This window comes from Drosophila virilis, chromosome 2 (assembly GCF_030788295.1).
Source record: "Drosophila virilis strain 15010-1051.87 chromosome 2, Dvir_AGI_RSII-ME, whole genome shotgun sequence".
In the NCBI taxonomy this organism is placed as follows: Eukaryota; Metazoa; Arthropoda; class Insecta; order Diptera; family Drosophilidae; genus Drosophila; species Drosophila virilis.
Genome location: NC_091544.1, coordinates 15,001,672 through 15,025,012, shown reverse-complemented (window position 1 = coordinate 15,025,012; position 23,341 = coordinate 15,001,672). Strand labels below are relative to the sequence as shown.

Here is a 23,341-nt window from a genome sequence, read left to right as displayed (position 1 = left end):
GCAGAGCGAGGCAGTTAGTACTCTCTCTAATGTTTTAATGAATGCTAACAGGTGTTGCAGCGCCCGTCGATGATCACCGTAAGCTGCACATTATGTGCCACGCCCTCTACTTAGTTTTGGGACTGTTCAACATATTAGTGTTAAGTGTTGCGCAACGAAATGAGCATTGCTTTGCGTTACGTAACATTACGTTAACAACAATGGCCAGCAATTAGCTTTTTATACCGTTTCGCTTTGGCGTTTGCAACTCAATTAAGCACACCCCGCACACCTGCCCGAAAACTAACCAAATAGGGGAAGCATTTTGTAATGCAGCCGGCAAACAAGACCTATTTTATGAAACTCACGTGCTGCTAAATGCTAGTCAACCACAAAGTTATACATTCACTTAGGCAAAATAAGCTGCATTTACTTAGTTTTAATATCCTAGCAGCTTTATCATTTAAATGTATGTAATTTAAATGCATTGCATTAAGTTTTTCATTAAGTTGAGAAACATGCAACTGCTTAATTAAAATGTATTAGAGTGCACGACTAGCAAATTCTTAGTAATAAGTTTTTAATGCGAGTTTGTGTAGTTAGACTAATTCCTACACCATAAACTCAAATCCTTAAGGAAAATTATACCCAATACTTATAGGATTGTCCACAGTTTTAGCAAATGCATGTTGGCAAGACTTATAAAAAAAATTCCACAAGAAGCATATTTATAGGGTATCAAAGTAGTATGTTGTGCCAGCTTAGCACTGCTGTGTCAATGGCAACGCGAGTGTACATAGGCTCGTAAACAGTAAATGCCGCAATTTATGCTCCAACAAAGCATCACAAATACAAAACTCGAAAAAGCTGTCCAGTGAGGCAATATCATTTTGCACTCAATAAACAAAAATTTAATGGTTTATACACATGCAGAACAAACTGAGCCGTAAATGGGGCCGAAAGGTTGTGGCCATAAGTGGCTTTTAATAACAGTGGCAACACAATATTAGAGTCCTGACAATTGTTTCTTTGATCGATAAGAAGCAGCACATCGGGGGATTAAAAACAGCAAACCCACAACTTGTAAGTTAAAGAAATCAGAATGCATAAAGAACTGAGGCTAATAACGCAGACCCAGAGCACCAATCAAGGACCATAGATACAAAGCGCCATCGAAAACCAATTTTTATGAGCGAAGCAGAAAAATAAAAATAAGGAAAGAAAAACAAAGAACAAATAATAAATATAAAAAACAAACAGAAGGCCTAAACTTAAGCCTGGTTCGGTAAGCAGGAAGCATAAAAGCAAAGCGTGAAATATGTCAAAATGGCCAACAACTTTTGCCAGCCATAAAACTGTTGCCACAGTAGCAACGGGGCAGAAGCGATGCTTGCCACAAGCGAAACGCGATAAAATCCACAGAACAGCCGCTGGTGGTCCCAACTTAGGCAAAAAAGGCAACACGACGAGGAGGAACAAACGCGTAACAATATGCTTTTCAAAGTTTATAAACAATATGTTAAATCAAAGTGGACGAAATTTGCCACGCCCCTAGCACCAATGCAGGCAGCTGGCATTAAACGTGTATTAAAGGTGCCAACTGACAGATTACAGGTGTGAGCGTTTGCTTAACCTGACCGAGCAGAGCAGCCACTCAGCCTGACCGGCAACATGGCGTATGCGCAACAAGCCCAAACATATACACACACACACACACATACATACATACATAGACAGTTAGGACAATGTCAACAAATTGACACATTAAAACAAATGAGGCCACTGCGACCGATGAGAAACTTGCCAGCTGTCGAGTCCTGTGCTGGGGGGAAGCAACTAATGGCGCTTGTTAGACGAATTATGCGTAGTTTTTGAATACCTTTCATTTTTGTGACGAAATATGTAACCCATATTTTGAAAAACAACTCTGTAGTTTGTCTACTTAAGTAAATACTTGTGTCACATATCTGGGAAGCATCGAACTACTAAATCATATAGCTGCCATAGGAAAGCGTTCTAACAATAGAGATATGTTGTCCGAATTTCGATAGAAAATCGGCCAGAAATAATAATTTAAACGAAAAACTTTCATTTGAGGATATCTTAATCAAACTCAAAAACTACCAAACTCAATCTTCACATATCTGCCAGACGAAACCCAATCGAGCCCCTAATATATAATCGGCTATATAGCTTTTAAGCGTATTTGATGTACCCTGCGTGCCAAAGAGAATTATTTTTTCCTGTTCTTTTTTGCACACACACACTCACAAAAACATTGTCGGTAGAGTGATGTTGGGTTGTGTGGGGTTAGAACTTGACTTAAAGTGTAGCAATAGAAGGGCAAGTTAGTGGCAAGAGGAAATTAACGCCCCGTTGCCGTAAATGATTGCAAGTGTGCGAATGTGTTTTTTATGCTGCGTAAATATATACATACGAAATATATATATACATATATATATATATATATATATATATATATGTATGTAAGCATATATATACTCCATATATATTTTGTTGACTTTGCAACCCAAAAACCTAGGAAACAACACCTGGCAATTGGGCGTGGCATGTGTACCTTGGAGCTGTTTGGTGCGAAAGTTTTTGTCGCCACACGCATAAATCAAGTTAATCATTTGGCGCCAAAGTTGCACAGACGCTGCGCAAATTGGACATTTATATTTTACGCTCACAGCAGCAGCAGCAGCAACAACAACAATAACAAGAATCCTCTGGCATGTCCTGGCACATAGCTGCTGTGTTAAATTATGACGCGTCCAAAGGCATTTGCTGTGTGTATTGTTGTTGTACGCGGCGGCAAGATTTATGATCTTACGACTTGTACTTGACATTTTCAGCTTTACTCCAGTGCCTGATGGCTGAATTAGTGTAAATTACTGGGCGAGTCAACTTGAAAGTTAGATCATCAAGTTTCGGCTTGTGTATAGGTACATATAGATATTCTAGCGGGTACTATCCGGCTTTGCACGGGCCATGCTGTTCGCTTCGAAATGTTAATATTATTTGTTCTTAAAATGTGAAGAATATTTTTCAATTCGCTTAAGGTTTATCGAATGAATTACAGCAAGTTCCATTCAAGGCTTTGAATTTAAACTTTTGTTCTTGCAACATTTGACGTCCATTTATCCACTAGATGGCAACAAAGATGTTCAGTTTACCAAAAATTGTAAAACAAGTCTGAAACGATAACATTCAGATGTCTGAAATTGACTTTGAAGCTCATCCTATTTAAAATAAAAAAGCTGTATGCAACCGTTTTCCATTTTCCACATTTTCTGGCGAGCTTTCCGTACATCATATAAAAATGCAGCTTCATAGTTTGCACTTGGGCTATGGGCAATCAGTTACCAATCGGTCAATCAATCAGTCAGTAAGTCAGAACAAACAGTTTTAAATAGAGATACATTCAAACCTGTGTCTCGAGCTGATAATGGCTTTTTGGCTTACCTGCAATGATAATTAAAAGTGAAATGTCAAATGTTACTCAAGCTTAATTGCATTTGAAGAAAAAGAAAATTCACAAATTATGCTATAGGCAAATCAAATGCCCACAACAACAGCAACAACAAATAAAGATTGCCAGCATAAGCAATAGAAACAGAATTTGATTATGTGAGAAAGCTAAACAAAAATTGATTATTTCTCGAGAGATTGCTGGAGAAGAAGCGGAGTGTTAGGGGCACAAAACTTTAGCTCCAACTAAAACTTTTGCCATAAAAATGCGTTGAAACACTCGAGAATGTGAGTTTAGACCAGCTGCAGCTCCATGCATAAATAAATAACTGAAAAAGCCACTACCAAAAGTCAAATCAATAAAAGAGCAATAGCCAATGACTAGGTAGTGTGTGTGTGGGTGGTGGCGGGGTTGGTATTCAATAGATGCAATATATACAGAAAGAGAGAGCGCACAAGTTTTGTAAAGTTTTGCTGCAGCTGAGCAGAGCTAAAGTCTAGCTACAAAATCAAATCGAAATGTAAAAGAGTTACCTGACTTTATGCAGCAGCAGCAGCAGTTTGTGCAGCTGTGGCAGCTGGGGCAGCTGCTGTTGGTCAGGCACAAAGCAAGCATCAGGCAATTGCATTTTTAACAAAGGGCCGCCGGCAGGAGAGCTGAGTTGGGCTGCAGCTAGGTGCAACAGTCGCATTGATGAGCCAACAAGCTCGCAAGTGCGTGACACCAGCAGCTACAAACAGGGGGCGGGGTCAACGGTAAAAGCAGCAGCATCTGACACTGACTGTGTGACAGGAACAAGCACAAGTCCAGGTAATCCTTTGGGTACAACAAGCGCTCGGACACGCCCAGCAGCCAGACAACAGAGCCGCAGGCGGCGGGGCAGCGGTCGGGCAAACAAATTCAACAAAAATGCTCGACTTGGTTGATCAGTCAAGTGTGTGTGTGTGTGTGTGTGTATGTGTGTGTGTATGCAAAGAGGGTTGCCTTTTCTTTTGGGCAGCATTTTATGCAAAACTCTACAGTTGCGTGACTTTACGCTTATTTTTGGCCTGCAGCAGCAGGCATCAGCAGAGAGACAGAGACGGTAAGATACGGAAAGAGAGAGAGAGAGAGATCAGGGGAAGGTATAGCCAAAAATGGTCGGCTTGGTTATTTTTTTGTGGTCAGGTGGGTGTTGTTGTTGTTGTTGTCGGCTTGTTTGCTTTGCTTGTTTGCAATTTGCGTGCGTGCAACGTTTTGTTTGTGCGCCTCAAGCTATGCTTCATTATTTTTGCAAACTTTTTGCTTAAACATATGTGTATGCGTGTGTAGGTGTGTGCCTGTGTGTGGCTTTAAATGTGTACATGTGTGCCGGCTCGTACAGTTTATTGATAAATTAGTCCTGGACACTTGTGGACAGTCTGGTTTTTGGCATATGAAATGCAATTATTGTTAATAAATGTTCTGTGCACAGAATTCAATTAAAATGCACACATACACACACACACACACATACACACAAGTAGAGAGACAATGGCCTGTCAATTGCCATGTCACACACATAAACACATACCCACATACACACACACACATACACACTTAATGACAATCATTGCATGCATAAAGCGCCACTTAAAGTCGTGCCAGGTATTGTATGACAAACTGTCACGCCCACAATGGTAAAACGAGCAAAACAATATAGAAATCCGCTTAAGTCAGCTTTTCCAGCAATTTTACTAAGTGCCCAGCGGCGCAAAAGATTTGCCACAAAGCCTGTCTTCGTGCATGTGCGTGTGTGTGCGTGTGTATACGAATGTGTGTTATGTGTGTGAGCGTCTTTGGCTTGAACTAATTTGGCCCTTGTCTATGAGAGGGCGAATTGAAAAGCTTTAGTTATGCTTGCGTGTTGCAGCACTTTTCCAAGCGATAGAAAAGCAATTCACTTTGAAATTTGCACCTGTAAACATTGTCAAACGGGCAGCGGCGAAAGGACAAAGCGCAGGACAATGGCATAACAGCACTTGAGTGTGCAGCCAGTAGCCACACCTGATGTGTGCTTGTGTTGTTGTGTTGTGCTTTGCAAATCGCCTTAGCTGGTAATTGTGTATATATGAACAAACATAGGAAAGGACACAGACGGCACAACAAGACCAAGACGGCAACCCGAGCAGCCAGCCAACTAGTCAGCCAGCCAGGCAGCCATCGACAGGCAACAAGACAAGACAGGTAAGAAGAACACAGGCAACCAGGCGGGGGCAGTTGCTTCCACTCGTTGCTCGTTAGCAACGCCTTATGCCACAATTTGCTGACTCTGCTCTATGCCTTGGCCACTCTCCCCGCCCCCTTCAATATACTTGAGCATTTCTTTTAATGCCATCAGCTCTACGTGAGTTTGACCAGCTGCAGTGCCAGTACATGGCAGGGGCAGCAGTGGATGGGGACGTGAGTAAGGCAAGCAAATGCAATCATAAAATGTGTCATTATATTAAATTCACTTTTAGAGAGCGCTTTACCTGGTAAAAGCCTGCAAGTATGCAACAACATTTGCAAACTGCATATTACCGCAAATTTATAGCTTAACATAGCTTTAAATAGCTGGGCGTACACACTAACACTTTTATAGCTGCCACAATTAAAGTTCAGTTAACTTGGCCATATCAGATAAAAAAATATATATATAAAAAGAAAATACGTAGAAGGTGCTCAAAGTGCGTGGCAGCAAAATAAATTGAAAATCGAAAGTTGTTAAATTTAACGACAATTCAGCTTTCCATCTAGATAAAAATAGGAAGTATATATCGGAGCTTCTTGCCAGTTGCCTGTTGTCTGTTTCAATTGAAAATTTCACGCTTCGTAGCTTCAAATGTTGTGAAATTGTCAACGGAAATCGCCAAAGTTGCAGCTAACAACCACCATCATCATAATCATCATCATCATCAGCCGCAGCAGCAACATTTTCTTCACATTTAGCATATTTACTTTTATTTTATAAATTACTTTTTCCATTTCCTTGCATTCTCTCTCCTGTAATTGATTTTTAGCATTCATTAGCCGTAGCTTTGCTTTGCTCTCTTTTCTAGCTGACCCTCAGTTCCTGGATTCGTTCATTTTGTTATCCAGTTTGTATTTTTATTTTGCACAGGGGCAAGTATCTTACGAATGCCACCGATGGCATGCCCCATGTTAAATGTTGCAGAATTGCGCTTTAAACATGTTGCGCTCTGCCTTTTTATATTTTTATTTTCTCTTATTTTTTTGTATTCAGAAAATGTTTGAATTTTTACTTTCGCATGTGCGACTTGATTTCCGTTGCAAATGGCTGCAGGGAGAAGTGCGGACTGAAATGGCGGCCGGTTTGGTGTGAGGCGTGGCATTATAAGTGATATTGAAAGCGTTGCGTTTATGGGCCATTGTATTGGATAACGACGGAAGAGCAATACCCGAATGCCTTTTATTGTTAAATGGTGCGTATGATTTATATTTCGTTTTATTTTTATATGCAACACATTTTCTTGTTCTCAATGCTGATTTCTCTTTCTGTCTGGGTTAAAAGAAATAATCTTTCCCACAATTAAAATTCCTAGTAGCAAAAATCCAAATGCTTGGCAATTAAAGCACTTGCGAAAATATGTGAAAACGCAGCAGAGCTGAACTACATAAATTGATGTCAAAGCAGCAATCAAAACTGACAAGGACATGATATAATGCACATAAAATATGTCAGAAATGCTTGACAGGAAAATATAGCAAATACGGAGACAAATACGGAGGCCAAAAATGGCTTGGACAAAAGAAATGCGAACAAGCGGGGTAAATGTTTGCATGTTGTGGCCAAATAAACTGAATGAATTTAAATAGATCCGCTACCCAGCCCAAAAGAAAAGCACAGACAAGTAATAAACCCAAAAAGAATGCGGCAACTGATAAACGAACAAAAGAAAACAAAAACATATCTATATATATATATATATATATATAAGAGAAAATATACGGAAAATCAAGACACAAACTGCAAAATGCCTCCAAAGCAAAATGTAGCCAAGCAAAAAGGGAACAAATTGTTCTACAGGCTGGAATGGCATGCCAAGAGTAACAAAAACGACAACAACAACGGCAACATTGTGAGGAGACACGCAAAAAGAGGCGGAACTGTCGCCACTGCAAAAATAATAATAAAATCTACAAATAGATTTTAAGCAATTTCACTTGTGAGCGAACGCAATAAAAATCAAGAATATTTGCCATGAGTTTTGCCGCAAAGGAAGCCACTCACACATAAACATACTGACACGAGCCTGACTGTAGCGAAACGGAAAAGTAAATCGGCGGCGTAGATGGCGTCTACTGATAAAGCGCAGCCATTGAAAGGCGCAGTAAGGATAACAGAACAGAAAGCAGAGAAAGCGATTAAACTACATTTTTGTTGGCTCCTCTCCCCCTCTGTTGTGCAGGGCTTTTCAATACATGTGCATGCAAAAAGGTTGCAGGATATCTCAATAGAGTCACGATTATTTACATGCCAGGCACTAACATAGTTGGCTGTGTGTGTGGGAAATTGAATTTCACGCAGAGCGAAAACAAACCCAATCGAGCTCGAGCAAAACGGCCAGGCCGAACAAAAAATAAAAGACAAAAATATATATAATAAAATCATGCTTAAAGGAAATTTACGCCGTCCAACGTGGAAAAGTTTAGTGGAGCATCCTCGTCTTAGTGTCGCACGTGCGCGCCGTCGAAATGAAAATCGAAAGCAATAAAAAAAAGTGAAATAAAATAAGCACCAGGAACAACATGGCATATACGTAATGCGAGACAGTGTGTACTACCGTGTGCGCCAGACTTGACAATAAGCTGGGCAAAACGTTGCATACTTATTGGGGCATGCATTCGGTTTGACAACGGCACTAAAACGCCAATTTTGTTGCTGTAGGGAAAATCAAATAAAAATATCAAGAATATATGAAAAGCACACGGCAGCAGACCACAGGCATTTTTCAATTTATTTTTCCTGGTTACAGCAAACTCAACAATGATGATATTCAGAAAGGCAAAGAAAGTATAAAGAAAAATATAGTATATTATACATAATAGTCAAACAAATAAGCAACTGAAAACGTATAAAAACCTAAAGAAAGTAAGTAGCTTTCACATTCGCAGTTGGAGCAGTATTTGAGCAGGCAATATATATATGAATATATGAGTTTCTTATGCCAAAAGCAGCGGTTGCCTGGCGTCCATATTGGTAAATGTGGCTGCCTTCAGAAATCAGGGACTTCTTATGAATGCTACAAGTATGTGCGTATTTTGTGTAGCTCACGAAGGGCTCACTCACATTTGGGCTTAAACAAATCTAAAAAGCGGCAATCAGTAAAAGTCACAATTTGTCACAATTAAAATCTTTAAAAAATTCATGACTATAGATTTAGTAGCATCTAATATTAACTTTTTGTGTTCAAAGAATATTCAAATACTAAACAGCAACAATTGTATGAATGACTCCGATAAATATCTAAAAACTCAACTCAACTAAAATGCGATACTTGATACTCTTTGGACTATTCATCAATGGTAGCTTGTTTTGGCCGGGCTTTTAACGAATGTAGAATAAATATTGCCCAGCACTCAGACTTAAAATGCCTGCTGGCAAGTGCTTAGGCCTGCTAGGCTTGGCCATAGGCTTTGGCCGTGACGACTGTTGGGCAACAACAATTGCTGTCAAATTGGGGGTGCGAGCTGCTTGGCTAGGTAAAAGCCAAATGCCATTCGAATGGCTCACAAAATTTGCATTTTTAATTCGGCTTTTTGCCAGTTTTGCATAATGCCGCCGCCGACGACGACGCGACGTGTGTCAGTTGTTGTGGCTGCTGATGTCAGCTGCCAGTTGCCAGTTGCCAGCTGCAAAGGGTCCGCACAACTTTGCTAGAGTAAACCTCGAGAATAGCGAAATTGGCTTGTCAGTTAGCATTTGTCGCTGTCTCAGCGCTCAACTTTGGTCGCAAGAGAGCGTCCTCCCCTCAGAACCCTCACCAACAAGTTCATGTCGTCCAAGTTGCGACTGAATTAATATACAATTGCATAGCTGAAGGCGCATTTAAATAAACAAACTAAACACGTAACACGGGCTCAGGGAGTGGCGGTGGGGGGACGGGTGCTGATTGGGCAGCGGGTGAGCAAAAGGGAGTTTCGGGCGGAAAACTTTTGTCGCATTCATAAATATTCATAAATAAGCACTAAGTAAAACATATTTTCTGTTTGATAGCCAGGGCCAAGTTTTGTTTACAGCTCGCGGCCCAACAAAATGGCAGTCAATTTTTGTCAAAACTGTCGCCCTGATAAAACTCATTAAAGCGGAACTGCCAAAGCACGATATGGGAGCAGAAGAGAAAAAAACCAACAAAAAAAATGAAAAGAAAAATGAGAAGAAAATCAGGCAAATACTTTGCGCTTCATTACAAGTCACTTCCGTTTCCCCCATTGTTGTTGCTGCTGTTATTGTTGTTGTTAATGAAGGCGCAAACCCGCCACGCTGATCTCTATCGAAAGTTTTTAGCTTTGATGATATAGCCCACTGACACGCCCTCTCAAAGCGGCATGTGGGCGTTCGAGGCGCAGCTGTGCGCAAGCAACAACTAAATTAAAATTTACAGCACTTAAAATGAAAACGTGCCAGTTTTATTAAATTCATTTTATGCGTCCGACACACAGAGACCGAGAGAGCGTGAGTGAGGGGGAGTGTTGAGAGTGGAAAATGGAAAATCTTGTAATAACGAATTTTCCCGCCTGCTCAGTTGGTGCTGAAGTAGTTGTTCTTGTTGTTGTTTGGAAATAAATTAGACATTTAATGATGACCGCAGGCTGTTTGCTGATTGCTCCACAACCGAACTGGACGTCAGCAGACGGAAGGACTCAGGCTGAAAACTTGCGCATTTTTACTGAGATTTATTTAATTTAATTGAAGTTTTATTGAACGCAACGTTGCGGCACTAAGTCCAACAGATATACGAGACTGCGGTTGAAACTTAAAGCAGCTGCTGAAATGGAAAGCAGACGCAATAAGAAATTGTATATTCCTCTATAAGGACTCAGCAGACTGCAAAGCAAATGCGTTCTTAAGCAGATATTTTGCATTATACATGATATACAAAAGCTGTACTCTAAGTACATATTCCATACATACTATATAAAGTTTCGTCTATATCTCCAAGCTGGCAGGCAGCAAAAAAATTATAGAAAACAGAATAAAAGTTGCTTTTAAAGTGCATTTTATTTTTAATGGCTTAGAACTTTGGCCAGTCAAGCTGTCTAGGTATTGCATTTCCACGATGCCCTCACTTATTACTTTGCATTTTGGTAATTGAATTAGAAAACATAAAAAGCAAAAATGACAACTTTTTGTCTCAGTGGAACGCATCGTCGTTGCCGGATTACTTTCACTTGAGCGCTACCAAAGCTTTTGACACTTGTCTGCAGCAAGGATATGCCGGGAAATGCCAAATATATGCAGGCGGTCATCAGCTAGGGACTTCAAACGGCCATTGTCGGCTAATGAAAATTAGAAGAAAACGGCGTCCCTAATGCACAGACAGAGACAAATAGTGAGAGAGATCGAGAGAGAAGGCACATTTGAATATGAATTTCAATTTATTCTTGAAGCTTGCCTCCGCCGCACATGTCTAAGAGTCGCACCCCAAGGACAAAAGCCCCGCAGACGCACATACACGCGCACACACATGCACACACAGCGAAGGACAGTTTAGGGGTCGCCTAGCTGACTGGCTGCTCGTCTGGGCCCGCAAATTGCAGCAGTCAACAACCTTAGCCAAGTTTAAGGTAATAAGCTGACTAAAAGAAAATGACGCCAAGACGCTGACAAAAACTAAACATTAAGCATGCACACATGTGGTTCTTATGGGTGTAGGCAGGCGGGCAGGATGACAGCGGGGCCAGGCAGGCCGGGTAACGTCTTTACTCGGGGCCAAGTTGCACATGCATAAGTTATGCTTGGCAAAGTTCATGCAACTTCCACGCATTGCTGCAGGTAGAGAAACTGGCTCGACTTTAATGCACCACTTTAATTATTTCAGCTCAAGGCGACGGCGACGGAGATGGAGACGGCGACTGCTGCTGCTGTTTCTGTTGCTGCTGCAATGTCTGCTTCAAATCATATTAAAACTTTTTTCACTCAGATGTGGCAGCCATCGGGAAAGAGGACAGGCGTGCGGGCTGGGACATAGGTGGGGGGGGGAAAAAAAAATTAAGAAACTTTGTGCGCCCGCAAAATGAACTGTACAATGTGTCTGGGTTGTCTTTGTTTGACTGCGTCTCGCATTAACGGCCGAGTACGTCTGCAGGACACCCTCCTAATTATTATGCTATATGCGTGCGGGCAGCAAAACAAACGTACCACTGTACTCTAGTCATGCCTTGCCACACCAGTCAAGAGAGGACCCAAAAGGAAAATATAAAAATAATAATAATAATAATAAGACGGAGCAACTCAGTCGGAACTGGGCACCAGCAGCAGCCGAACTTTACATTATTGTTGTAGCCAGCTAATGTCCTCATCCAGTGCGTCGCTCTAGCTATCTGTCCGTCTGTCTTTTTCTATGTATATAGAGACTGTATTTCTGCCTCAGAGCAGTATCTACGCATTTTCGATTTCAATGCGAATAAAGCAACTGCCCCAGAGAGCGCAACAGGGACAGAGCTAGCGATGTAGAGCCATAAATTGGCAATGGCAGACGCAAAACTACAACAAAGCGAATAAATAGGAACAAAAAAGACAACAACTTTTCCTTTCAGTCTGTGGACGCAGCACTTAAGAGCCGCATTGCCCGGCTGCTGGAACATGCCCAGAACTGGCATCCAACTTCAAATGCAATTAAGTCTCGAGACCAGAGAGAGAAATCTCTGCCAAAGAGTTGCTCCACAACAATTTCACGCGCTGGCCAGCTCAATAAAAATGGCAAAGGACTTGAGTTAATGCCACAGCCACAAAATGCTTTTCTCTCTTATGTCCTGGCTACCAAGCCCCCGCACCCTCTCTGCCTATCCCTGTTCACACATTGGTTTTGGCTGGCATTGCATTGTACAATGTGCTGCATTAAAAATTGCGCTTAAAAAAATAACACAAAAAATAATTTAAAAAAGAAGAATGAAAAAGTAAGAAAAATTATTATTTCACATTTAGCACGTAACGCACATAAATCCTTTTAAATAAACGTTTGGCACGTTTTTTGTAATATTTTTGCCAAACGACGAGTCCAGTGCCTCGCTCGCCGCAGCAGCCAGCCAGGTCTGTGGCGTGGCCAAGGTGCACGGTTGCCAGGTAGACTGGACCCTTAAGTCTTATCCTAGCCAAAGCTGCCGCTATTTTTTTTAATTTCTTTGGTTTCCTTAAAAAATTACTTAAAACAGCGGCTACCAGCAGCAGCAACGGCAACAACAGTAGTAGCTACAGTAGCCGTAACAGTAGCAGACACTGCAGACAGTTGGAGCAGCAGCAAGGACAACGAGCTGGGGATTATCCTGTCACGACTCTCGAGGCACGAGTTGCGCATGCAAATGGGTTACAAACGATGCTGGGCGTTGAAATTAATCACAGTGCATTATAGTAGTGGACCAGCAGGGACAGGGACAGGGGCACAGGCAGGGGCGTGGCAGCACAAGGCGTAGCAATTGCTGTTTTCTATCACTCTCGCATCCTCTCCCTCTTTCTTTTCCTCTCGTTACGCTCTTTTAATTGAACGAGCGTAGTCGAAGTTACCCGCCATCAAGCATAGCATACTTTTCAGCGCACTTGACATGCATGAGCTGCGGCAAGTGTCCTGCCACTAATTGCAGCAACGTCTTGGGGTATTCATCATGATGTTGCTACAGCAAAAGTAATGCATAATCGCCAAGAAAATGCAAATGATATGCGAGATAATTTAAAATTTGGTTTTTTTTTTGTTTGGCTAGAATCGATGCTGCAACTTCTGCTGCTACTGCCATTGCTGCTGCTGCATTGCAGATAAAGCCTGTTCCGTGGCATAACGACTGACACGTGAGAAGTTCTTAACACGTACACACAAATTTACGAGTGCCACACACAAACAGACAAAACTCTACCTATTTATTATATCTCTCTCTTTCTGGCACACACACTCCCGATCTCGCTCACTATCTATCTCGCTCTATTTCTGGCTGTCTGGGGCTGTGTGATTTATTTGGCGAGCTGCGGCAACTGAGTTTAATTCTGCTTTGGCTAAAATCACTTGGCCGTTGCAGCCACTGTCTGAAGGTGCCACTACGTAGCACGCGATAAGGCTGCACACTTGAGGGCGGCAACCGCAAAAAAAAAAAACGTAAAAAAGTGAAGAAAATACAGAAAAGCAGTGAAAAACTGAAAGCAATGCACAAGGAAATGCAAAAAATGACACGATATCGTTAAGAGCTTCGCTTCTAACAAGCGCGTGCCCAGGCAACGGAAATGCCTCGGCCCCTGTTGCAAGTTGTTGTAGGCAACTGAATGCGGCGCGGCAAGTGTCGCCGGCGATAAGCAGCTCTGGCACGCCCTCCTTTTAACCCCTTGCGCCACCCGCCCACCAAGCAAATGATATGCAAATGTGTGAAAAGCCAAAGGACAACTACGTGGTGTGGCTGAGAGGGGCGGCTGTGGGCGTGAGCGTGAGAGCCTGGACTTGACGGAGTAAGCGATATGCCACAAGCTTTGCAACCCTTTTGCCACAGGTACATTGGTACCGGTTACAGGTTGTAAGGCGACGGGCGGAGCGGCATGTAAACAAATGAATGCTTTTGAAGCAGTTGCATGATTTATGCCTCAGTTTTCGGTGGCTTCATCGTGGCAAACTTTAAGTGCCTTCTGCTGCATGTGAAGCGGCCATTTAAATTTATGAATTTGTTGGCAGACAGCGCACGAAAATCAATAAGTGCCACGTTTATCGATGTGGCAAGTGAAGTATCCGCTGCTAGAGATGACAGCGATACGACAGGGATCAGCAACGGATATGTGTGTGGCAAGGACCACATGGGCTTATGGTTATTCAGTTGCTCAATGTACTCAGCGCGATGCGACGCATAAATTTCAATTTTCAATAAAATGCTTGTAAAAAATGCGGGTAATTTGCGTTTTTTATTTGTTTGGCTACGCACACACACGCTTGCACAACCACAACTTCAGTCATGTGTATACATAAAGGCTGCAACAGCATTCTATATATATATATTTATATATATATATATATATATGCTTTTTATGCGGTCGCTTTTAAATGGGTCTACTTGAAGTGCTAAAAAATTGTCATATGAAAAATGCATAATAAATGTGCTTGATTGCCGAACCAAGCGGATTGTGTGGGTGTGTGTGTTGGTGTGAGTGCGATGTGTGGTATTTTCACATGCCCTTAGAGCGTGCAACACACACATTTTCGGGGTTTATGCGTTTTTATTGACGGCGACATTGGCTGATTGATTTTTGCTGCTATTGCAGGGGCGTTATCCAATGGCAAAAGAGGCGGACCATCTAACTAGACGGCCAGAGCTAAAATAGTAGCAGTAAAAATAAATAGTTGAAAAATTCCTAAACGAGTCATAAAATGAGTATATACGTATGGCTTGGGTATATATCAAGCAAGGAGCAATAAAAGTTCGAAACTGCTTTGGTGTGTCATCAGCCTTTGAAATTCAGAGAAGAAAAACAGAAGGGATCCTTAGACAGATTTAGTTTGCCTAAGGATAGCTAAGAAGGGAAATATAAGTAGTTACATGTAAATGTAAAAGCGCTTGAAAAAGTAGTTTATTTCTAGCGTAAGACTCTACCAAAGATCAAAAATTGTTTCCAAATAACTAATGCTCTCTTTTTTATTGCACATTTTTTTAGATTCATATATGGTAGAGTAAATAAATAAAAATTAGTTAAATCAACACAATGATAAAATTTTGCTAGCCTCGCCCCGCTTATTTACACATTTAATTAATTTCCATGTCAGGTGTGTTCATTTTTGGGTTATGTTTAATCTTTGATGAAGTGGTTCAATGCGTTAATCAGGGATTTTACATGTGGCAGCGACTAAGCAAACAAAAATATTTGCGAAAAGCGCTGAAAACAATGTTTATGCATATAATTCATGTGCCGGCGTACTAAATATTTAATGTGTTTCTAATTGTGTGGCAAAGTCAATACACACACAAACACATATATACATACACACATACATATACATATGCATATGTAGGCGTAAACGTTGTGCGTAAATTATGCAGTTGAAAACATTTATCGTGAGGCCTCTCACATTGCCAAATGATTTATTGTTTTAAAATTAAAATTGCATGTGTTTAGTTAATTTGGCAAAGTGCTCAGCTGGCCAAAAAGCAGACAAGAGCCGGGCTTTAAACAAGTACATTAAAACTAATTAATATTGTAGACAAGCACTTACGCTGACTGTACTTGTTAATTGCTGTTGTTGTGGTTCTTTTTGTAGTGCAGTGTAATAAGCTTACCTGCAATTAGAAGAACAAATATAAAATTAAATGATTAGTTTCAGTTGCGAGTTGTTAGCAGCTCCCGCCGCACCACACTTGGTCACTTGTGGCCCAAAGGGGCCGGCACAGAGCTGTCAACGCTTATGGCCCGCAGGCACTGAGTTTCTCACACATGCCGCAGGTAATTTGTTGCTCATGACTAATGCACAATGGGCCCAGATTGGACAAGTTAGCTTGGACTTTGTCCAGCTAGCAAAAGGCTCGCATAAAAAATAATATAAAAAAAAAACAGTGGACAACAAACAGACAAGCAACAATATCTCATGGCACGTCAACAAAGTCCCAAAGGCAAAGCACACATACACACACATACATCCAAGCCAAAAATGGCAGACAACGAGCTATTGCTTGTTTTTGCTGTTGGTGCTGCTGCTGCGGCTGCATCTTTCAATTGAACCCTTTTTTCCGTTCGATTCATTTTCGTTGCGTCTATAAAAACCGAAGGCAGGAAAATTGAAATGACATAAAAAAAATGAAAATTCCAGTACGTGCGCACAATATAACCCAACGTCCATTGGGGATCATCAGCAGCTGCCCCATCACATGTGAGCACAATAAATGAAAAAAAGTAACTTCAAAGTGCCGAAGCTTAAATACCCTAACGAAAATATCTAGATTTGAGTTGTTCTGACAAATCCAAATGATTCTTTATACCGACCAAGAATATCATTCAAGACTGCAAGAAGAGCATCGGCTAAAACTAATAAGCCCTCTGCTCAGTTTGACAACGAGAATAAATAAAACACCCTTCGCAGTGATCCCCCTTTTCCCAACACACAGACCAATAAGTATTCGAGAATCATCGAGGAAAGCGTCCCAAATATATGCAATGTGCTAGCATCCTTGTCGACATGTATCTTGAACTTTGCCATTCTATTCTGCTTACTCATCGGTCACAACCGCTCACAAATAATCAAGTTAGTAGGGGATCAAGCAAAAATGTCAAAGATTGTCATTCTCCACCACTCCTGCTGCTCTGACCAACTGTGACTGTGCCTGTGACAATGCCACGCCTCAGGCCCGGTCTGTGCCGCCTGTGCATCCATTTAACGCCCGCACGCCAATTACAATGACAATGAGTAATTATTTGTGCAAAGATCAGAGCTCGAGTCTAGGGCAAGGGATTTGGCCAAACGGAATTTTAATGGCAGCTGCAGCTGTTGCAGCAAGGGCGAGCCGCCACAAATTGCTGCCAAATTAATTTTTACTCAAATTTTAATTTGAATGCATAAAGACGGAAAGACCATTCCCATTAACGTGGCATTCATAGTAAACGCTTTTGTTTTGCAAATTTCATCTTTCAACTTGTTTTTAGTGGGCATTTCTCTAGGTGTTGAATATCCTTTGTCCTGTCAATATGCGAATATGCAAATGCCCTGCTATTAACAATGGAGCGCATTAATTACATTTTGGATGGGTGGTGAATTGTTGGGCGACGACAAATGAAAAATTGTTCGCTGATTTTGCCGTTCCGTTTAATTACCCAAAAATTTAGCACATATGCAGAAATGAATGTGACAATCGGGTAGACAGCTACGAAATGCTGTGCTGTGTTAATGATAATGATGCCACCTCACAGTCCGCACAATGCCCAACAATTGGCTCTGCCAATGCCAACGATATGGCATTAGAGCACGTTCACATAATGCCGTGCAACCCCCCTCCTGTCGAACCCTGATGGTCACTAATCCCGTTGACAATTTGAACATTAAGTGGGCGACGATGTCTGACATTATATCAATTACTCAATACCAACCACCAACTGAAATTGAGCATTGCATTTGATGTAATAATTTGATGCACTGACATTTTTCGGATCTAAAAATGGCGATTGGTGATGCCCATGTGCATGTGTGTCTGTATGTGTTCGACAGATGTACGCAACAAATTGTCATTCATATACTGCGGGCCAGTGCCACGCCCACGCACTCAGACACCCCAACAGCCAGGCGAATGGGTACATATGCAGTTGTGATTTAATTTGGTGCCGCATGTGCGACAATTTTTGGCCTCAGGGGAAAAATTATTTGAAACCTAGCTTGCAGCTGGCACTGAGTGCGTGAAACGAACACTTGCCTGATACTTGCCTAGGTATCAAGTCCTAAAATGTTTGTATATTGGGTTCGAGTTTTAGGCGGTTTTCCACACCTGTAAATCCGGGTTTTGGTTCAAAACGTGTCTCATATTTTGTACACATTACAATGACATTTAAATTTACTATATATAAAATTTATGTGTACCAGTTATATATATATTGTGCAATATATGATGTACCAATTATCCAATGAAAAAGCTATAGTTTCACTAAACCAAACCAAATAAAAGCTTTAATTAAGGTTCAGTTGATTAAATTCAAGTCAATTCGGTTTGAGATATTTATCAATTTATATCAGGATTTATAAATATTATCTTGAAAACCTAGCTCTTTAGTCAATAAAGGAAATATTCTCTTTTTTTTTTACTTTTTATTTGTGTGTTAGTTTTTTACATTTTTTTAGCGCTGTCTTTTTTGAAAACGAGTTTATTTTTGGATATTCCAAAAAGGTTTCTGGATTAGCCGCTGCTATTCGCATATTTTGTTTAGACATGAGCGCATTTTTTACATTTTTTTTGTTAGTTTTTTATAAAAAGTGTTTTAAGGGATGTTTACTGTGAAAATGTGCGTTCGTATAAAGGGTATAAAATGTGCGCGGCATTGAAAATTGCTAAGCTCCTATATTTTTCTCTATTTATCTATAAGGTATATCTATGCTCTCTTTTGCTTTGATTTATATATATTTTTTTGGTTTGGGGTTTTTATGATTTTATAATTTTTTTTTGGATTTTTTTTTAAAAATTATTTATATATATTTTTTTCTTGGAGGTTTTTCTGTATGTTTTTTGTTGTATTTGTACCGTGCGAAACTTGTTTTCAGCTTTTAGTGCTTTTTTTGCGACCACATTTTCGAAAGATTAGAGTTTTTTTTGTTTGTGGGATACAACCGCTTGCGACGGAATCTTTAAAATATTTAAGAATCTAAATGTGAAGTGTCCAACGTAAAATTTTAAAGTGTTCTTACGGTGCAAGCTACAAGCAACTACGATCATTAAAAAAATAGTACACTTTTGGGAGCAGCAGCCTAACATTAGCGCACCACTAATATTAGCTGCTCAAGTCTAAAGCTGGTGGGGTGGTCGGGGGTGGGATTTTTCGGGGTTTTATATTTTGTTTTTGTTCGTGGTGGGGAGTGTTGGAAGTGGCCGCAGTTTTCGTTTATTTTTGTGGGGCACGCGTATTCTTCTTGGGTTTGACATCGTTTGTCAAATGTTGTACATGCTCCTCCACAATCGTTTCCATCTCGGTCTGTTCCACCTTGTTGCGTATATCACTCCAGAGAGCTGTGGTTGCCTTATCGACCATATTGTGCCTGGGCGATGGCTGTGCGCTGTTTGACTTGGATGAGGTACCACTCGGTTGCTTGTGGCCCGACTCATTGTCCGAATCTTCAGTGAGCGGTGCCATCTGTATGGTGGGACCATCGTAGTCCTCAAATATTGAGTTCAAATTGCGCGTAGACTCCAGCCGACTATAGGAGGCTAAAAAAATGGCGCGTATGCGATCAAAAGTATCTGGATCGTATACCGAACGCGCCGTGTTGGTCAAATCGAAGGGCTCCTCGATGCACAGCTCATTCCATTGATGTATGTCATTTTTGACCGCCTTCGATGCGCGACATGTCTCCACCGGTAGCACACCGCCGACCCGTATCGAAATCGCAAACTTTCCATACTCAAAGATGCTGTAGTAGTGCAGAAAGCTAAGCAGCAGCTCGCCCAGCGTCTGATGGTTATCCGACTGATACGGGGCCATAACCTCGTTCATATCCACATAGCCAAAATCACTGGGCTGTAAAATGCAAAATTTCTCCGGATACATTTTGTGCAAACACGGCAACACCGGCGGATTGACGCCGGCCTGTAGAAAATGTATAACCATCAGCATTAGGGAATAGCTGGATATGGTCATATTCTTGGCATTGTTGATGTTATGGTATTGAGCCCACTGTTTAATGGTCAGCGCAATGGGACGTAGGCGCCACTCTAGCTGCGAATAGCAGTACAGTAAATGTGTATTTCGTATGCCAACCGAATTGTTGAAATTGATGTCCACCTCCACCTTGTGGCGGCGATCTGTAAATCGCAAAATGGGCACACGCGCCTCAATCAGATTAAATTCCTGAAACTGTTCGGTTGCGTTCAACATTTCGCGCATTATTTGTAAATGATAAACGGCCTCCATGCGTGGATCAATATTGGGATTGGTGCAGGCGAGCATGCAAATGTCCATGTCGGAACACTTGGAGCCAAAGTATGATATTGATGAGCCTACTAAATAGACACCATAGCGGGGATAGACGGCCTGTTGAATGGTTTAGCAGTTACTCTGATTACACAATGAATTCAGACCTTACAGAAGCAGCAATACCCACCATGGTCACCTTGTAGATGAAACGCCAGAGACGCATTTTGGTCTTGAATATGTGTCGTGTTTGTTGCGCCTCGCGAAACTTTTGCCAAATGGACAGCGTGAGGGGATCCCATTTGGAGCGACTGGGCACCGAATGCGGTGGACGCTTCATTTCCACCAATTTGGCGCGTGTTAGAAATCGATCCGCTGGCGTATACCCAAAGAATTCGTGCCAGTAGCGATTCTGCATGGTCAGCGGCTGATCATCATCCTGTGTATCATCCTAGGCGAGGTGATTGTAAGATCCTAGTTAATAGCCAACTTCAACAAATGCCTACCTTAATTATGTTGCCCTTAGTGGATACAGCCAGAACCGTTTTACTGGAACGTGCCGAGGCATTGCAGGATAGAGCCGATGCCTCCGAGCAATTATCCTCATCAGCGTCATTGGCTCGGACAAGTTGCGTCTTTGGCTCCACCAGCATATCGCCGCAGCAGTGTGATGAACATTTAAAGCCATTCCTAATACCATGTTGGCCCTTGCGCTCAGACTCTCGCAAATGATGCATATCACCAAAGGGTATCAGATTCGGACCTTTTAGGTCGGGCATTTGAGCGCTGGTGGCCAGCGCCAGGCAGCTAATCGTGATCTTGCGTACCATGGACTCCAGCGAGGCATCGCTCTGTTCGCTCTCTGTGCTGTCACTGGAGGAGCTCGGCTCCAGACTGGCATACGACTGGCTATCGCAATCGCCGCAATTGGTGCGATTCTGTTGATTGTTGCCAACCTGGGGATCTGCATCCGATGAGAATTCAGGATTGAGCGCTGCGGCATATTCCACGGGGCTGCGCTGCTCAAAATCTGATTCATGATGATGATCACCGTCCGAGGTACCGCTGCTGGCGGCCGTTATGCCTGGCGAGTCCTGATCCTCCATCTCGACATGCGCCTCTGGATATTGCGTTATTGCCACCGGATAGCCAGCATGCTCCATGTGCCTCGAGTGATACGAGCGCGTATGCTGGCGCTGCATCTCCGTGAACTTTGGCATGCGACGCAGCGGAGGCTGATAATTTCCAACTGGCTGCTGGGCACGATGCGGCTGGCCAACCAGCTCCATGCCCACATTGGCGGTCATGTATCGCGCCCGGTTGCGATAGCTGCGCTGCTGATGATTGTACGAGGCCAGGGACACACTGGATGCCGTCTCGACGCGCTGCTCGAATTGTGTCTTGGATGATGACGGCGATACCGAATCGGATGAGTGCGAGCTGCGCGCTGTAATCAATTGGCTCTTTGAGCGCTTCAGATGCCTGCCCGCTGTGGCGTGATAGCTGCTGCTGGCCTGAAAGCCGCCGCGGCGATTTATATTGCCCGGCTCCAGAGCATTGTGCCCATTGTGCAGCGAAACGGCCGAGTGCTGTTGCGAGCCGCGCTGCAGGCCTGCGCGTGGATCAAATGGATGCCGGATGCGTGTGCCAGGTGCGCCCATGGTCACATTGCCGTTGCTATTATAGAATGTTTTGGACTCGCGTGCAAAGGACATCGGACCATTTGCATGACGTCCTGGCCCAAAACGTTCGCGTGGCGGCGGTGCTGTCGGACGGCCAAATCGATCCACAGGCGGATAGCCATTGTTATAGCCATCCTGTGGCGGCTCCTGTTGCTGTTGCTGCTGCTGTTGCTGCTGATGCTGATCCGCATTAGACGATTGTTGCTCGGCCACGGTTGATAGATTGGGCGAGACATGTCGATAGCCGCCTCGTGGCAATGCCGTCTGGTTATAATAGCCCGGAAACATGAAACGCTGCGCTCCATACGGATGTTGATCGAAGCCCAGCGGCATCATGGGTATTCCGTACTGTGAGGCATAGCCCTGATTGTACGGATAATTGCGATCGAACTGCCACACGGCATTCTCTGCATGCCACAAACGCCGCTGTGGGCCACTGTAGCCCGGGCAGATGAACTGAGGCGGCGACATGTTTGTATTACCAGAAGCTGGCGTAGCGGCTGCTGCAGCTGCTGCTGCTGCCGCTGCCGCAGCTGCGGCGGCGCCAAAGCCCGTGCTAGGTGAATTGGTGCCAGATCGTGGCACAATCGGGACGGCGGGCAGCAGCGGCAGCTGAGTTGGTGGCGGCGGAGGTGAGGTGCGCAATGTTCGTGGCGTTATCGATGTGGGCGTAGGTATATCGAGCGTTACCCCAGCCATATGGCTGCCAATGCTATAGAGAAAGCCCATCGAGTATTTGTAGCCGCCCGGCGGACGTGGATACGTTTGCGTCAATGTTTTGTGCACCTTTTTCTTTCTCCTGGCACCGGGCAGCGGAAACTCATTTGGATCGAGGTAATCCGATTGAAACTCCGAGCCAGCTTCCGAGTCCGTCTCCGCACTCAACGCCTGCTGCTGTTGTTGCTGCTGCTGCTGTTCTGGTTGTTGGTGTTGTTGTTGCTGCTGCTGCTGCTGATGTTGATGCTGCTGCTGCTGTTGGTATTCGGGTGTTGGACACATTTCATCAGCTCGAATTTTTTCGCTAGAACTTACGTTTGTGCTGACCTCGATTTCTGCATAGGTTATAGCCGTAGACTGCTCCACAAACTGCGGCAAGGGTTCCAGCAACATGGGTCTTGTGTTGGTCGCTGCCGCCGCTGCGGCTGCTGCAGCCGCTGCGGCTGCTGCTGCAGCTGCTGTTGCAGCTGCTGCTGTTGCTGTTGATGCTGCTGCCGCTGCTGCTGCAGCTGTTGTTGTTGTCGAGGACGTTGCTGTTGTGGTCGCTGGCGGCGTTGATGTGGCCGTGCTGGTTGCACTTGCCGCCGCTGCCAGCGCAGTTGACATTGCTACCAGTGCGGCGCAATTACAAATTAAACGACATATAGTTCAATGTTCACGCAAGTACAGAATTTTCTAAAAATCCTA

At 43.0% G+C, this 23,341-nt stretch overlaps 2 protein-coding genes across 11 annotated transcripts in view; both read right to left on the bottom strand.

The window, feature by feature from the left end:
• The window catches only part of SKIP (Shal K[+] channel interacting protein), a 159,348-nt gene that overhangs the window by 51,589 nt on the left and 84,418 nt on the right, over window positions 1-23,341 (bottom strand). The window contains exon 3 of one of the 8 annotated variants that reach the window (XM_032437868.2): window positions 3,376-3,447. The exons of 6 other annotated variants lie outside the window; for them this stretch is intronic. In XM_032437868.2, the coding sequence (XP_032293759.1) occupies window positions 3,391-3,447 (57 nt within the window). In that variant the 3' untranslated portion in view covers window positions 3,376-3,390. Of the gene's footprint in view, window positions 1-3,375; window positions 3,448-8,064; window positions 15,935-23,341 lie in introns of those variants that run through there. One more of the 8 variants, XM_032437863.2, reaches the window with a different exon arrangement.
• Window positions 18,724-23,260, bottom strand: Gld2 (GLD2 poly(A) polymerase). Of its 3 annotated transcripts, none has more exons than XM_032437850.2 (4): window positions 22,970-23,260; window positions 20,762-22,909; window positions 20,446-20,706; window positions 18,724-20,375 (listed from the first exon to the last, which is right to left on the bottom strand). In XM_032437850.2, the coding sequence occupies exons 1-4, from the start codon at window positions 23,258-23,260 to the stop codon at window positions 19,230-19,232; spliced, it is 3,846 nt and encodes a 1,281-aa protein (XP_032293741.1). In that variant the 3' UTR covers window positions 18,724-19,229. The 3 variants fall into 3 exon arrangements, with proteins under 3 accessions (XP_032293741.1, XP_032293744.1, XP_032293743.1); XM_032437853.2 differs by having other exon boundaries at window positions 20,446-20,694; XM_032437852.2 differs by having other exon boundaries at window positions 20,762-22,906.

Coding starts and splice junctions, on each gene's coding strand:
- Gld2 (XM_032437850.2), bottom strand. CDS start 23,260: ATGTCAACTGCGCTGGCAGCGGCGGCAAGTGCAACCAGCACGGCCACA. Junction 20,707..20,761: donor CTAAGGGCAACATAATTAAG/GTAGGCATTTGT, acceptor CACCTCGCCTAG/GATGATACACAGGATGATGA. Junction 20,376..20,445: donor TCATCTACAAGGTGACCATG/GTGGGTATTGCT, acceptor ACCATTCAACAG/GCCGTCTATCCCCGCTATGG.